Genomic DNA, 15,807 nt, shown 5'->3' with positions numbered 1-15,807 from the left:
CGTGGTACAGATTTCCCCCAGTAACAGCACATGGATGACCAAAAGCAGTTGTCTGATTAACTATATACAGTAAGGTCTCAGAGTTTGCGAACTCAGAGTAGGCCACCCTGTTCTTATGCGTCTGACCCCGATTCCTATAGCAAACCCTGCACCGCGATTTCCAGTTGCTCTTAACTCCCTGCCCCCACTCCCTGGCTCAACACACCCAGCTCGGCACCCACCCCTCCGCTCACCACGGGCGCCTAGCTCCAGCTCAGCACCCTTCAGGCACAACTCCAGCTCAACTTCCCTTGTCCCGGTTCAACACTCTGCCAGCTCACTGCCTGCAAGCAGCTCTGGCTCACCCCGCACACCCGCACCTGGCTCTGGCTCTGGCTTAACCCCCCCATGCATGGATCCAGCCCACCCCCCACCCCAGTTTAAACTGCCTGTGCTGGTTCAAACCCCTCACGCACAGCTCCAGTTCTATCCTCCCTCCCCCGTTTAAGCCGCACTCACGCGGTTCTGGTTCAAGCCACCTCCCCCACCCCCTGCATGGCTCCAGTTCAACCCACTGGTTCAACCTCCCTCCCAGTTAAACCACCCGCACACGGCTCTAGTTCAAGCCGCCCACCCCACGCAGCTCCAGCGCAAGCTGCCCACCCTCTAGTTCAATCTCCCTCCCAGTTAAACTACCCACGAGCAGCTCCAGTCCAATCCGCCTGCCCCACGCGGCTCTGGTTCAACACCGTACCCCCCGGTTCAACCCTGCTGCTAGCTCACTGCCCACACCTGGCTCTCATTCTGGCTCAACCCCTTGCCCCTCCGTGGCCCGACTCACCAGCTGAGCAGGGCTCCAGCCCAACACCCCTGTACACAGCTCCAGCTCAACTTCACACCCCTGAAGCCCTAACCCACCCCAGGCTTAGCCTCTCCCCACCCCCCGCCCACCTCCCACAGTCCCAATGAACTGCCAGGCTTAACCCTCCCCAAATACCCCCTCAACCCAGGACTTACCTTTCTGCTGCTTCCGCGGCTGCAGAACACGTGTTCTGCTGGGGAAAAAGCCAGACCTCCACTTATGTGAAATCCAGGTTTACGTGAGGGCATGCAGAACAGAGCCCTCGTGTACTCTGAGACCTTACTGTATACCCATGCACGTAACTGATGCTCTAATAAATAATAACTATGCACATGTTTGATTGTAGCAGCTTCCATAATGTGATGGGTGTTATCTAAACAAACAAAAAGGTTCTTGCCCAATGATCTCAGTATAAAGACCAATAAATGGTCAGAAATCAGAGAAAGAGAACAACAAAAGGAATTTTTTGTGCAAACCATCAAAATTCACTACAGAGAGATGAGGGGAAAGTAATACCTTTTCTTGAACCAGCTGGGTCCAGTAAAAAACTACCTTGCCTATCTTGTGTGTCTAATATCCTGGAACCAACACAATTACAGCTACATTGCAAAAAAGATTCACTATAGACAGCATCATGGAAAGTGGATTTTTAATATTGTTTTAAAGTAATTTATGGTGTGTGAATTTTAAAATATACATACAGAAGAATGTTTGTTTATTTTCAGTTACAGAGCCAATGTCAGCCACTCATAAAATAAGAGGAAAATATTAAAATACTACTAATAGTTCAGTGTACAGAATATGATAAATAATGAAAATGTAAAGTTCTTCTGGACATCATTTTATCAACAGTAATACATAGGAGAAGAGCTGAACATTAAATGTAATCTTACAGCCATCTGTTTTTTGCTTATCTGAAATGTAATAATATGTAGTTTTTATACCGTGCTGTTTGTCAGTAGGTCTCAAAGCACTTTACAAAGGAAGTAGGTCTCATTACCCCATTTTGAAGAAATGAGGTGACTTCCTCAAGGTCAACCAGAAGGCCAGTGGCTGAATCAGGAATATGACCCAAATTCCCCGAGTAGCACTCTAGCCAACTGACCACACAATTCCACAGAGTAGGCAGAAAATATTGAGGCCTGAGCTATGCTATGGAGGGAGACTGATCTAATTTACACAACTTCAGGTAAGTTGAAGTCCATGTACTCAGATCGGCTTACCACAATGTCTTCACTGCACTGTGTTGATAGAAGAACATCTCCTGTTGACTTCCCTTATGCCTTTTGGGGAGGGGAGTATACAAATTGATAGGACAGTACTCGCCCATTGATTTCGTGTGTCTTCCCCAGACCTGGTAAATCAACTTTCACTGCATCAACTGCAGTAGTGCTGATCTACCAGCAAGTGTGGATAACAGTTATATTAGTATTTAATAATGTGGAGTCTTGTCATTTAAGTACTGTTCTAAGTGATATTGAAACAAAATCTATCCATTCTTGTGTGTATTCAGTTTTGCCCTATTAGAATGGTATAGCATGACACTCAGTACAGCAACCGTTTAAAAATCAATTATTAAAAGAATTTATTTACGTTAGTATTTGACAGCTAGGATCGAAATAATATCCAATTACTATGGACAGTTTATTTAATGATGTTTTCCAGGCCTCCAATGTGCCTACAGAAACACTAATCGAACTAAAGTAGAGGACAAGGTCAACTATCCTCACTGATTCAATAAATGCACCTTCACCTAGCCAAAGATTTATTATTTTGTACAGTGAACTCACACTGAAGAGATCAGCTGTCTTGTACTGCCAGAGACACTTCTGGAAATAAACATTTTGTCTCTCTGCCAATTGGCACCTGTAAGGACTATCATCCAGGGACATTGAGCTATTGATGTGGAACCATGAGATTGACCTTAAAGCTGTTGAATGTTACAAGAGCAAAAGGAGGGGCTGCCACACCTTTATTTTCCCCCAAGAAACTGAGCTGCTGTGAAAAGATGGATTTTGCATTGTACATGTGCGTAGAACTGCAATCAATGCCCCCCTGTGCAAAATGCAGATAAACTGAAAAATGAGTATGAAGGAGTACAAAGGGATGCTATGAGGATTATAACATATTAAGTATATGCACACTTCAAAAATAAGTGTGTTTAATCAAACAATCTTCTTAGGAAAAAACTGTTGTTATTTTCACAACAAACATGGGACTGTGTATGTTGCTTATTTAGCTGTCAAGTCTGGAGATAAAAAGATCAATAACTAATTTTTTTAACATACTGAACACTTCTAAATATAGATCTAGTTAATTTAGTGAACCCTCATCTCTGTATATATGTGAAAGTGTTCTTATGTACAGGACTGATTATACAACCCTACGCGATCACTCCCATGCACTGTGCTTACAAGCTTTGTTAGTGAGCTGGAATCCTGTTCTGTTTAAACGGGGGAACTAGTCAACTTTCAATTCAAAGGAGCTACATTGATTTGTGGCAGCTGATTGCAAATTTGTAGTGTAATGTAGATGACTTTTTATGTACAGATAATGAGGGGTGACATCCTCATCCCTGTTCTGGCACCGTTACATTGGGTAAAAAGACCAGAGTGGTGAAAAGGGGCCCAAAAACCTGATATCTGCCTATATGCTGGCACTTCAAAAGACAGCTCTAAACTGACCTTTGACTACTCCAAGGTGGGCTTAAGCAATACAGGCAGGGTGGCCAGATAGCAAGGGTGAAAAATCAAGATACTTTTTAAGTGGGGGTATGGGGGGAGGGATAAGTTGGACACAATAGCTGTATACATAAGACAAAGCCCATAATATTAGGACAATCCTGATAATAGTGGGACATCTCGTGATCCCACATAGAAGATGGAGTATGATAGAGGTATACTGGGGCTGAAATCTCAGCATGCAAAGATTCTGGACAGAATTTAGGATAGCTACTTTTGTTGGATGGCAGTAAGGGAAAACCATTCTAAAAATAAGAGACAATGCCTTGTTTTAAAAAGAGACTTTTTGGAGAATGACTATTTCATGCACAGTTTTTCTCTCCCATTTCTACGGCGCTCAAGCATACAATGCAATGATCATAAACTTCAATTCATTGTTCATCTGGAAACCTTCTTGCCACTTAGGCCATGTCTACACTAGCTCAAATCTTCGAAATGGCCATGCAAATTACTAATGAGGAGCTGAAATGCATTTTCAGCACCACATTAGCCTGCCACCGGCCACAGATCTTCAAAATTGCTGCGTTTATCTGCTGCGCGGCTCATCCAGATGGGGGTCCTTTTCGAAAGGACACCGGGAACTTTGAAATCCCCTTATTCCTATCAGCAGATAGGATTTGCATGGCCATTTCGAAGATTTGGGCTAGTGTAGACATAGCCATAGGGTATGGCTACATTCACAGTTTTTAGCAACATGGCTGTCGACACAACCGTGTCACTAAGGCTGTGGCCACACTACTCCTCCCTTTCAGAAAGGGCATGTTAATGAGGAAGTTCAGAAGCTGCTAATGAGGCATTGACATGAATATGCCGTGTCTTGTTAGCGTAATGGCAGCCGTGTGCAATTCGAAAGTGCCGCTTTTGGAACACATGCTGCTCATGTAGACAGGGGCCTTTCGAAAGGACCCCACTGACTTCAAAAGCCCCTTCTTCCTAAAAGTAAATATGAAGAAGGGAGCTTTCGAAGTCAGGCGGTCCTTTCGAAAGGCCCCCATCTACACGGGCGGCGTGCGTTCCGAAAGCAGCACTTTCAAATTGTGCACAGCTGCCATTATGCTAATGGAGTACTGCATATTCATGGCAGTCCCTCATTAGCATCTTTCAAACTGCCCCATTAATATGCCCCTTCTGAAAGGGTAGTGTGGCCACAGCCTAAAAGTCAGACAATGTAAGCATTGTTTGTGGGCATCAACAAAGCAAGGCAAGAGAGCACTGCTGTAGGTAAAGCACTAGCACGTGTCATTGGGGGAGTAAATGAGGGTTAAGCACCCGTGAACAACAAATCTTTGTCACTAGGTTGTCAGTGTAGACAAAGACTTTGTGTCAATTTTATACCACTTCGTACATCTTAAAATAAGGGAGGTGCAGTCACCCTAGCAGTGTTATGGTCCATACAGCAGCCCAGGAAGGTCTCTCAGGCTTGTCTAAAGAAGGGGAGAGAACAACAGTCTTCTGAAACTGCCATAGACTGTCTTCCCTCTGGGCTGTGAGCCTCTCAGAGGCTCCTCACAGAACCTCACCTTAGGCATCAGTGGCCGTGTCTACACTAGCCCCAAACTTCGAAATGGCCATGCAAATGGCCATTTCGAAGTTTACTAATGAAGCACTGAAACACATATTCAGCGCTTCATTAGCATGCGGGCAGCCACGGCACTTCGAAATTGATGCGCCTCGCCGCCGCGCGGCTCGTCCCGACAGGGCTCCTTTTTGAAAGGACCCCGCCTACTTCGAAGTCCCCTTATTCCCATCAGCTCATGGGAATAAGGGGACTTCAAATTAGGCGGGGTCCTTCTGAAAAGGAGCCCCGTCGGGATGAGCTGCACAGCGGCGAGGCGCGTCAATTTCGAAGTGCCGCAGCCACCCGCCTGCTAATGAAGCGCTGAATATGCATTTCAGCACTTCATTAGTAAACTTTGAAATGGCCATTTGCATGGCCATTTCGAAGTTTGGGGCTAGTGTAGACGTAGCCAGTGAGTCAGGATTTGCCTTTCCTTGATTAACAGAACATTATAAACTGATCCCAATACCTCACTTCAGTGATTCATGTCATAATCAGAACAGTGGCATGGAGCAGCTAATACAATATTTCCTTGTACAAAGATGAGACTGAGTACATGGATGCCTCTAGCAAAAGGATAAAACAGAGACAAATGCCTTTTGCCTCCTACTCATTTTTTCTCTCCTCTCAAAAACGAGTTTTAGTTGACTTAACCTGTATACAAGCGTAATTTTAGCTAACAAAAAGTTACCTTCTTCTGTGAAATTGAAGCGATCCAGACTAATAATAATAATAATAGGATGAAAAAATGGAAGCAGAATACTTTTGCTTCACAATGGCTTGGAAGATGTGTGGGTTTTTCTGTATTGACAAATGGAATGCACCAGTTGCAATGTTACCAGAAGTTGACAAATGAACCTGGAGAACTATGACAAGGCCATTCAACCTTACAGAGATATAGTCTTGCTAGAAAATAAATTAATACCGAAGCATACAATAGACTACTGTGAAGATCAAGGAGTCCCATCCTCATGGATTTGCAGGTGCATAAGTCAGATATTTTCTAAACAATGTCAGGAGATAACTTGGCATCTGCAGGGGTCTTCTTTCAGACACACACCTGGTGGAATGTACGGATGGTCTGGAGGCATGTAATTTTTCAATTCACTACACAAATTAATATTGACTGCCTTAGCAAAAAAAAAAGAGTCAATTCTGCTCTCATTTACAGCACTGAAAACTCAAATATAATTCCATTTACTAATCCCAATATATAAGAGATCAGAATTTACTGTCCTGTATTGATGGCACAAAAATTTAAGGCTTGTTTCACAGATGTACTTTATTTTTGTGTTAAACTCACTGTTTGCAGGAGCCCTATTGTGAGAAATAACTATTGACTACATGTAGCAGATGTTTTTGCAGATCACTTTCAAATGTTTTAATTAGAGCAGGCTTTAGGACAAAATATTCAACATATTCAAATATTCGACCTTACCAACATTTAATGGAAATGTTGGCATTTCCTAGGAAACTACTGAAACAGTCCCTCTTTGTGTTCTTGTGGTTAAGTGAATGGCAGAAAGTCTTATAAAACATGACATTGCCTTGAGTCTATGAAAGAAATTCAAAGTGCTGTTTGTAAAGTCACAGGGCCAAATTTATGGAGTTTTGAGAACAGATCTTAGTCACCTTCTGCTTCCTCTCATAGGGGTACAGGCTGTGGGCTAACCAGACCCCCATCATCACATCAACAAGGCCGGTCGATTTTATGATGTCTTTCACAGTCTAGTAGCCCAAGATTCCCAGACTTCATTACACCCAGCCACTTCACATCATACTTCTATCACTCATGCTATGATTTGGTTAGACAGGGAGGTGTTAGCAATCTAATAGCTATTTACTCCATCCCTGAAGATTTCTACCCATCCCACATTGTAAGCACAACTCAGTAACTGAGAAGAACTTAACAAAATCAGTGTGACATACCGTGCAGTGTTGTCCCAGCAAATGTAAGAGCTGGAGATAAATACAATTTATGAATTCTGTGCAAGGTCTATTCAAAGTTTAATCACTGAAAGCTCCTGAGGGGATTCTGGGATTGATTCCACATTTCATATTTGCATGAATATGTGTGGCCAGAAATAAAACATTAAAGAAGACATAAGGACCTACGCAAATGAAAAGGCTTAAAATGAATTGAACTACAAAAATCAATATGGCCTGTGCTTTTTCCTGAAGATGATGCCTTAGAAAAGCACAGAGCAGGTCTGAATTATTAAATGAAGCCCTTAATTTTTCTTACACAGGATCACAGCTTTAAATGTAGCACAGGTTGCACCCCTGAAAACCAGGATTCTCTGGTCCGGCAACACCTGGGGTTTGGTAGGACGCCAGATGTTACTGGATCTGAAAGTCCTGGGACAGAAGGCTATCAGGATGAGGGCCAGTGACGCAGAGCCCTGCTGGGTGGGAACCCAATCACAGATGGGCTGGAGTCTCTGTGCAGGTGAGCTCCGTGGGGCTCATGTTCCTGGGGCCAAGGCCATGTTGACAACCCAGCTCAGGCTGGAGCTAGGACCGCAGGTGGAGCTGGCACCACTGGGGCTGAGTCTAGCAGCCCATCCACAGAAGGACCTGGTGCCCCTGGGTCTGGGGTCACATCTCGCAGCCTGCTTGTGGCTGGAGCTGACCTCCCTGGGGCCGGCAGCTGGGGCCACATGCAGGTCAGGGCCAGAATCAGGAGCTGGGGGCTGGAGGCAGAGAGGGCCAGCAGGGAGGAGGTGCAGTAAGGGGGCCACAGGCAGGGTACCTCCCTTCAATCAACACATTCCCTTGTTCAGGACTGCTCAAGTCCCCAGGTTGCCAGACAAGGGAGGTGTAGTGGTGAGTTAGTAAATGGGGTGGGGTGGGTGTTCATATGTTCAGATCTTAAAAGCAGTTTTGGCTTTATATGCTGCAGACTAGGAGCAAACAAACAACTAAACAAATCTCTTTTTCTTAGCACATTATTTTAAGAGAAAAACCTACTTCAGAATACACTGTACATTAGCTACAAGAGAAACTATTTTGCTAAAGAAGGAGATATATTGTCAGTTCTGCCACCCCCATTCACCTGCAATACCTTACTCCTCAGTAGTCTCAGAGAAATCAGTATGTAAAGGTATGAACTGATTTGAGTATGGGTGACAGAATATGAACCTATTGATCAAAACACTTTTCAGGCTAACTGTTGTTCAGTAATTTTATAACCCTAATCATCACTTCCTGAGTAGTTTTCTAATCATCAAAAGACATATCATTAGGGTAGAGAGTGGTGCACATTGAAAAACTGATTACAATAGGTATTTAAACAATAAACACGTAAGTAGAGAGGAATAAGAGATCTCTTCCACACTGCCATTGCAGTTACAATTGTGATCTCCATGTACTTGGAAAGGGATTTGTTTGTTAATGCTTCACTAAATCTGTATTGCAAATGTTCCCTACCTTGTAAATCCAGAGATACCACTGCTGTGTCATCTTCTAATCCTTCAATCACCTCACATTTATATCGCCCATAATCCTCCAGTGTTATATCTGTGATTACAAGAGAAGCATCATTTTCACTGCCTTTTTTCAGAAACACTCTGCCGTGGTAGTTTCCATAACTCTTCTGGTGGAGTCCCATTGCAACAAAGACGTCCACTTCCTTGAGGTAATCTGAGGTGAGTTTGGTCCACTTGATCCGGATTTTGTGCGTTCCTGAGCCAGTTGATGTATGTTCACGGTAAAATTTACAGGGCAGTGTGATATTACCACCCCGGTGTGAGAAGACTTTAGTTTGTTCTGCTTCCACAAGTAGACGGGGTCCATTTTCTGTTAGAATTTGAAAAAACAAAACAAAACAAATAAATAAAAAGAACCATCCCACCTGAATTCTAGCTTTTTTGAAATGGGATACAGGCTACATGATGTAGTAAATATTGGTTATTTGATACAATCAGTTCGGCATGATCACGCTCACAGAGCTGTGTTGTACTACACAGCAGTATTTGGCACCGGGATCACTGTACTAGTTTTTTATCTTTGACAATATATCTCTGTAGTTTGAAATGAGAAGGTGTCCCTAATGTACCACTTGCTTCACTAATAACAAAGCTACTAATACGCATTTAATAAATTAACATTAGTTTGTGATCCAGCTTGTGATGTAAAGGAGCATAAGGCTGCCTTGTAGCAGGTAAAACTTTCCCTCCAACACTGGTGGCCTGGGAATGGGCAGGCAGGGGCATTAAGGAGCCAAACAGCACAATTAATCTCCCATGACTCCAAAGAATCATATACCCTTTATACTATACAAATATCTTTGCTCAGTGTAATCTAGTGCACATCAATGTCTTTCTAGAACACTTAATGCCCTTTCACCTATAAGACCATCAAGTACAAATGTGATTAATTCATTTTCTTAGAACTTGTGATTTTTTTGGGGGGGTGGGATAGGTGAGGGGATGGATGAAAGATGGGTTACGGAATCTTTATGCAGACTTGTAAAAGCTTACTCATGTGAGTAATACCACTAAAATAGTGGGAACTACTTATAGGTAAGAGCTCCCAGCTAGTGTAAGGAAGAACTTCAAATGTGGCCCTTGATTAGCTTTTGATTTGATGTAATTGTGAGCTTCCTGTCAGTGAAAATTTTTGACAGGGTGGAATAAGATTATTCACTTGGGTCTGCTTTTGAACCAAACTGTACTGCCAATGACCATTTTTGAAAAGAATTATATAGTAGGCACGAGTACATGAAAGCAGGAACAATGTCCTCCTTTCTAGGGTTAGGGTTAAATTCACTTGACCGAGTTGCCCCAAAGTTTGTAAGTTTATCTAAGTTTATCTGAAAATTTTGTCAATTTCTCTCCAAATATTTTTTATGCTATCACTTGCATTTTTTCCAGCCAATGACATTGTCCTTTCTTTCCCTCCATCCTCATGTATGTCATTGACTCCTCCTTTTTTTCCCTCTACTCCAGAGTCCTTGATCCAAGCTCCATTTTGCAGTGAACTTGGTATATCTGGTACCTGCTAGCAGAAGCAAAGAGGTGGTTGCTGCACATACTCTTGAGCTCTGATTGGCTGGCATCTCACCATTTCTTCTCACACCAATCAGACAAGAGCTTAGGCTGACTGTTGGAGCTTACTATATAGAGCAGGGGAATGTAAAATTCCGTCTACCATCCCAATTAATTGTATTTCAAAATGGATATTGGTTGATCAAAGGGGCTATTGACAAGTGCATGGGATGGGACACAGGACATGCCTCGTAGGGTATGTCTACATTAGAGCAGGGAGGGTGTAACTTCCAGCTGGGGTAGACTTACAAGCTGTAGATCTAACTAAGTGAGCAGTTTAAAAATAGAAACGTAGAGGTGGCTGTACAAGCAGGAGGTTGGGCTAGTTGCTCCATCCTATCGAAAACCCTATATAAGAAATTAGACCTTCTCTTTTAGCAGGTCATCCTCCTGCCCACCTGAAAAGCTTGTCTCTGGCACCAAGAGATAAAATAAAATCACTTCACCTGTCCGTTGTCTTCAATACAAGTTGCATTCCTGTTCCCATCATTGCTATCATTGTACATACACCTCTCCCTGACTTCAGTAGTATTCCCAGGTGGATGGCTGGCAGACTGACTTATTAACGCACTGCTAGGTCTCTCAGTGTAACTACATCTGCGGGTGTATTGAATATATTAGCCCAATTTTTGCCTCTTTATTTACATTAGTAGTGTTCAATGGTTTCCACTGGCTTCTGCACATGAGAACAGAATTGACTCCATTTTGATTAATGGCATGTCAGCTATGGTAAATGATGGGTGTGTTTCAGGGCAGGCAGCGAGAATCTGGGCAGTATGTGGATACCATTCATGCTTCTAGCTGCAGCCCTTCAAGCGGTTTTTGTCAGATTTTATCCATCAAAAATTATTTAGGATGTAATAGCTGGGATGTGGCTCAGCATGGTAGGTAAACACAGGCCAGAGTTGAAGGGAAGAACTTGAAGTCCAACTACAAAAATGTGTACAGTGGAAGAAAATCATAATTTTAAGAATTTCTCCTTCTATGCTATACTGAGTGTGTATTGTCAGTAGATTCTCTTTACTGCCCATATGCTCTAGAGAAATCTTTCAGTAACCAAGTATTATTTTACTGTCACTGGTAGAACATCCACAGAGTAATTAGATTGACATGATGCCTTCTTTAAACAATTTTGCTATTCTGGCATATTATTTGGACATATTTTAACACTAAGGTTAAGATCACGCCCTCCTCAGACCAGATAACAATGTGGGCCATATTATGCTTATTTGAAGATTCAGTAGTAGTTATTTCAAGGGTCCCAATTTTCTGCCATTATAGCTAGGCAGTAAAGAATCTGTGGCAGTGAAAAAACAAAAAAGAAACACAACAACAGGAAGAGTTGCATATGGAAACATCTCTTTTTTGTTTGTTTTCCCTTTTTTTGGTTTTGGTTTTCTGTTTTTGTTTTTGTTTTGTTTGTTTTTACATGTGCTAAAAACCTGTCAAAATTTGTTGACAGGCCAAATTTGTTGTCAGGCCAAGTTTTGTTGTTTGTATTTGGCTCAAATACTAACTACACTTCATTTGCATCACGAGTGAGAAAATTGCCTAAGTGTCAGTGCTGTATTTTCCCAGCTTGAAATTTGTCAGCAAAATTTTTTTCCACATTTTATTTTTGTAAGTATTAGTGCCAGATTGGGCCTCTGACACACGGTATGTCATAATCTTGTCAGAGATTCCAATCAAAACCAGAATAAAAATTCACATAAAACTGTTCCTAATCACCTAATAAATTATTTTGTTAGCCTTTAAAGTACTACGTGACTGTTTTTTTTGTTTTGTTTTGTTTCAATCAAAACTACTGTAACACTCCGTACCCCAGAGTAGCACCCTGGAACTCCCATATTCATCATTTTGTGCATACTACGTCTTCTGCGGTAACATTTTAAAAGCCTTGATCTGCTGAACATTAATATCCTGTCGGTTTGTATGTAGAGGTGAAATTATGAAATTCTGCTATGTGCTGTTACTGACATATGATGTGAGTTTGGGAACACACACAATTAACTTTTCAGGTGCAACAAAGTAGCCAGTCAGTGGTTAATGACTCATCAGCATGCATCAAGGAAACATCATGGGCTGCCCTTGAGCATAGGCTGACAACTTTTTCAAATTAGGTGATGGATCTGTAAGCTGGATAAATATCCACTAAGTTCAGAGAGCAGATTGCCCATCAGAGATTATTTGTATTTTAGGTGTGATCTATACTAGGGATCAAAGTAAATCCCAGATTAGCGATTCTAACCACGTCATTTGCGTAGCTAGAATTGACATATCAGGATTGACTTTCTTCCCCGGTGTAGACCAGGGATCTTCGGGCTCCTGCCAATGTCATTTGCTCTACATGTCAGCCTGGAGTACCAGGGTTGACGGCCTAGCCCAGAGAGATTGATTTTGCCACATCTTCACACTTGCGGCAAAATTGATCACTGGAAGATCGATCACGGCATGCCGACACCCCCGTAAGTATAGACATACCCTTAGTTTCAAGGAGTGAACTGTTAGTGTGGGCTAGCTTGCAGCTAACTTAGATTATTTTAAATATTTTTGGTAATATTGTAAAGAGAAATCAGGTAAGCATTCACTTCTATTAAATGTAACATGAAAAATAGAACAGGAACATAGAAGGATTAAAAGAGGTATTCTTCTTGCCATTGATCTGTGTTGAGAATTGTTTTAGGCCTAAGTAAGGGCTATTGGCTACTGATTGGCCATGGGAAGGGAGAGATAGGTCTGTTGCAAAAAGGCTATACTGGAGCCATAAGGACCACTGCAGAGTCAGGCTTCTTCTCTCTATCTTCTTTTTCCCCTCTCTCTACTCCCAGGCAAAAAATCAAAGTGCTCCAGATGAGTATCCTAACTCAGAAAGGGGCCAGAATCAGGTATCATGTATGGCTGCTCTGGCTGGCAGCAGCCCCTCAGTGTCTGATCAACTTATTGTGAGATTTCTCTACACACAGATTAGTGGAGAAGGAAATTCTGCCTATTCTTTCTTGATTAATGTGTCTTTTTTTACTCAAAGATATTAAATTTGCATGTCTGCTGTTCAGAGTATGGTGTACAGAGCAGAAAATTTGCAACTGTGTATGTAGAGGGTGTATGTGGTACATTAAGGCCAGAGAAATTATGTTCAGCATTAACTTTATATCACAATTGTTCAAGAAAAAGCTACAGAATGGGCCTAGCCAAACAAGTCCCAGGCATTATTTCCCCAGGGCTTTCTTGTTTGTTTTTAAAATCTTGGACAAATTGGATGCTTGTGTTAAAGCCTCCTACCACCATCTAGCAATTAAGTTAGCAGTTAGTGCTTTAGCTGAGTCAACTTTGTTTATGGCAGAGTTGCAACTTGCAGAAGTGTCTCTTCTCTTTAAAAGATATCCTGGGTCTCTGAATTATTACCCAGCAAATGGCACTTTGAATGGGTTCACAAGTTATGCAAAAGTGAGTGCTGGGGTGGGGGGGTATCATAGTTCTCATTATTTGTTGTTTCTCAGAGTCCCTAAGGGCTTGTCTTCACACAAAAATTATACTACTTTAACTATACCACTATAGTTAAACCTGTACAACTCATCTAGTGTGGAGATTTTTACACTGGTACAGGGTTGCTCATGCTGTTATAGTGTGTTTCTGTAAATGTAGGCTTAGGCTACAGTTTTATACCAATTTAACTATGTTGATAAAGGCATGATTTTTCTTTCCCTAAGCTTATTTTAAATTGGTTCGACCTCAGTTTGGACTAGGTTAGACTAGTATAATGGTGCATATATCTGTTTAATTTACTCCTCTCTATTTCCATGATCCTTATTCCAATATAGTGACTAGCAGGACAATTTTTGCATGTAAGCAAATGCACAGGAGAATAAATCATACACACTAGTATAAAGCACACTAACACACATTGAGATGAACGCATACTTGAAGCTGTGCTGCTTAACTTATTTTGCCAAACCCGCCACATCCCTAACCAAAAGAGTTTAATGAGTACAAAAACCCTATGTAAACCAGACCTAAGGACAATTAAAGTTTGAAAATACATGCAACTTTCACCTTAAGCTTTTTGCCTTTAGTCATAAATGCAGGCTCAGGTCTCTAAAAATGTACAAAATGTCACAGGAATCATTCATTTTGCTCCTAAATCATATAAAAGGGATTGAAAGGAAGGGAACAGAAAAGTGGCAGGGAAAATATATAGGAGGAAAAACCGAGAAAGAGATGGAGAAGGGGAAGGAGAGAGAGAAACAAAAGGATAGATGCAAGAACAATACACAGCAAAGAAACCCATTCTGGGTGAATCTACCATTGGCACTAGGACCCTCACACCATTGCAGAGGAGTCATGTCTTGCACAGAGTTCCAGAGGGGCTTCCGTATTACCCTGTGCTGCAGAGGCAAGCCATGTTGCCTTCGAAAAAGGACAGCTAAGAAGATGACCTGGCTGTCAGGCATTCCAGGCCAGTGGACAAATCATGGGATCCTTGAGATCCCACTGCAGGCTGAGTGTATGTGAATTCCATTCCTTCCGGCCTCTTTAGCTTCTTTGAATACTAAGGTTCAATTTTGCCCTAATTTATTAAATTCACTGTGTTAACTAGCAAGGGTCATCAAATGTATAATTAAGGATACTGCCAATTTAAAGGCTTTGCAAGAGATTCTTCCTGGTGAAGGAGGAGCAACTATGTGACCATTGGGGGTGAATTTATCTGTACAAGCTTGCTTGCGATGGGCCTGGAATGAAGTTTATAATGTGGTCAGTTTGGGGGGGCTCTGTGCTGATCCAAGTGACTTGCTGTGGAAGGGTGAGATGTTACTGGGGTTTAGCCTATCATACTTGAATCTATAATCTCTTTAGGTTTCCCTTAGAAACTAGGGGGGTTAAAAAGGCCTGTTTACAAGCAATCAAAGGAGCTCCAGAAAAGGAAGTTTAGAGGGGGAGCATGAGAGTCATATACACCCAATAAATATTCTCTACATTTAGGCCCATAATCCCTGTCCCATCCTACCAAGGGGAAAAAAAAACACATACAAAGAATAAAAACCAACAAAAAAAAACCATGGAAGAGCAAATATAATGCAGGGAAAAGTCCTTTTGCAGAGTATGGGCTATGTCATGGGTGTCCAATATGCAGCCTGCAGAGAGCCTTGTTATCTGGCCTGCGGAGCCGGCAGCAGAGCCATTTTTAAAAGGTGGCACTGAGCCGCATGTGGCTCTTTAAGTAGGAGCCATTTGCACCTCCTGCTTCTGCCGCCTGATTCCTCCTCCAGCTCCAGTACAGCGTGGCAGTGGCAGAGAGAAGTGGCAGGGGATATGTGCACGGGAACTGCACGTGGGCCTTTCAGCTATAAAATGCTCAGAGCCATGGGAGCACAGCGCGCCACTCTGCACACACATCCCGCTCCAGCACTTGAGGGGACACATGCAGGGCAGTGGCAGCTCTGGTGAGTCGCTGGCATGGGATTATAGTGGGGGGCTGGCTCTGGAACGGTGGGGGTTGGGTTAAAGCAGGGGGACTGGGGGTGCATGGGGGTGCCTGGCTCTTGGGGAGTGGGATTGGATTAAAGCAAAGGGCTGTAGCTGCCTGGCTCTGGAGGAGGGGAGTGGGGGATTGGGTTAAAGTGG

General features: G+C 42.6%; 1 protein-coding gene across 1 annotated transcript in view; it reads right to left on the bottom strand.

The window, feature by feature from the left end:
* HAPLN1 (hyaluronan and proteoglycan link protein 1) overlaps positions 1-15,807 on the bottom strand; it is a 35,073-nt gene that overhangs the window by 13,022 nt on the left and 6,244 nt on the right. The window contains exon 2 of the mRNA XM_074994214.1: positions 8,570-8,938. Within this exon, the coding sequence (XP_074850315.1) occupies positions 8,570-8,938 (369 nt within the window). The remainder of the gene's footprint in view (positions 1-8,569; positions 8,939-15,807) is intronic.

The sequence above is a fragment of the Carettochelys insculpta genome, chromosome 5 (assembly GCF_033958435.1).
Source record: "Carettochelys insculpta isolate YL-2023 chromosome 5, ASM3395843v1, whole genome shotgun sequence".
Classification (NCBI taxonomy): Eukaryota; Metazoa; Chordata; order Testudines; family Carettochelyidae; genus Carettochelys; species Carettochelys insculpta.
The sequence above is the reverse complement of the archived record's forward strand: the minus strand, read 5'-3'. Positions and strand labels throughout refer to the sequence as shown.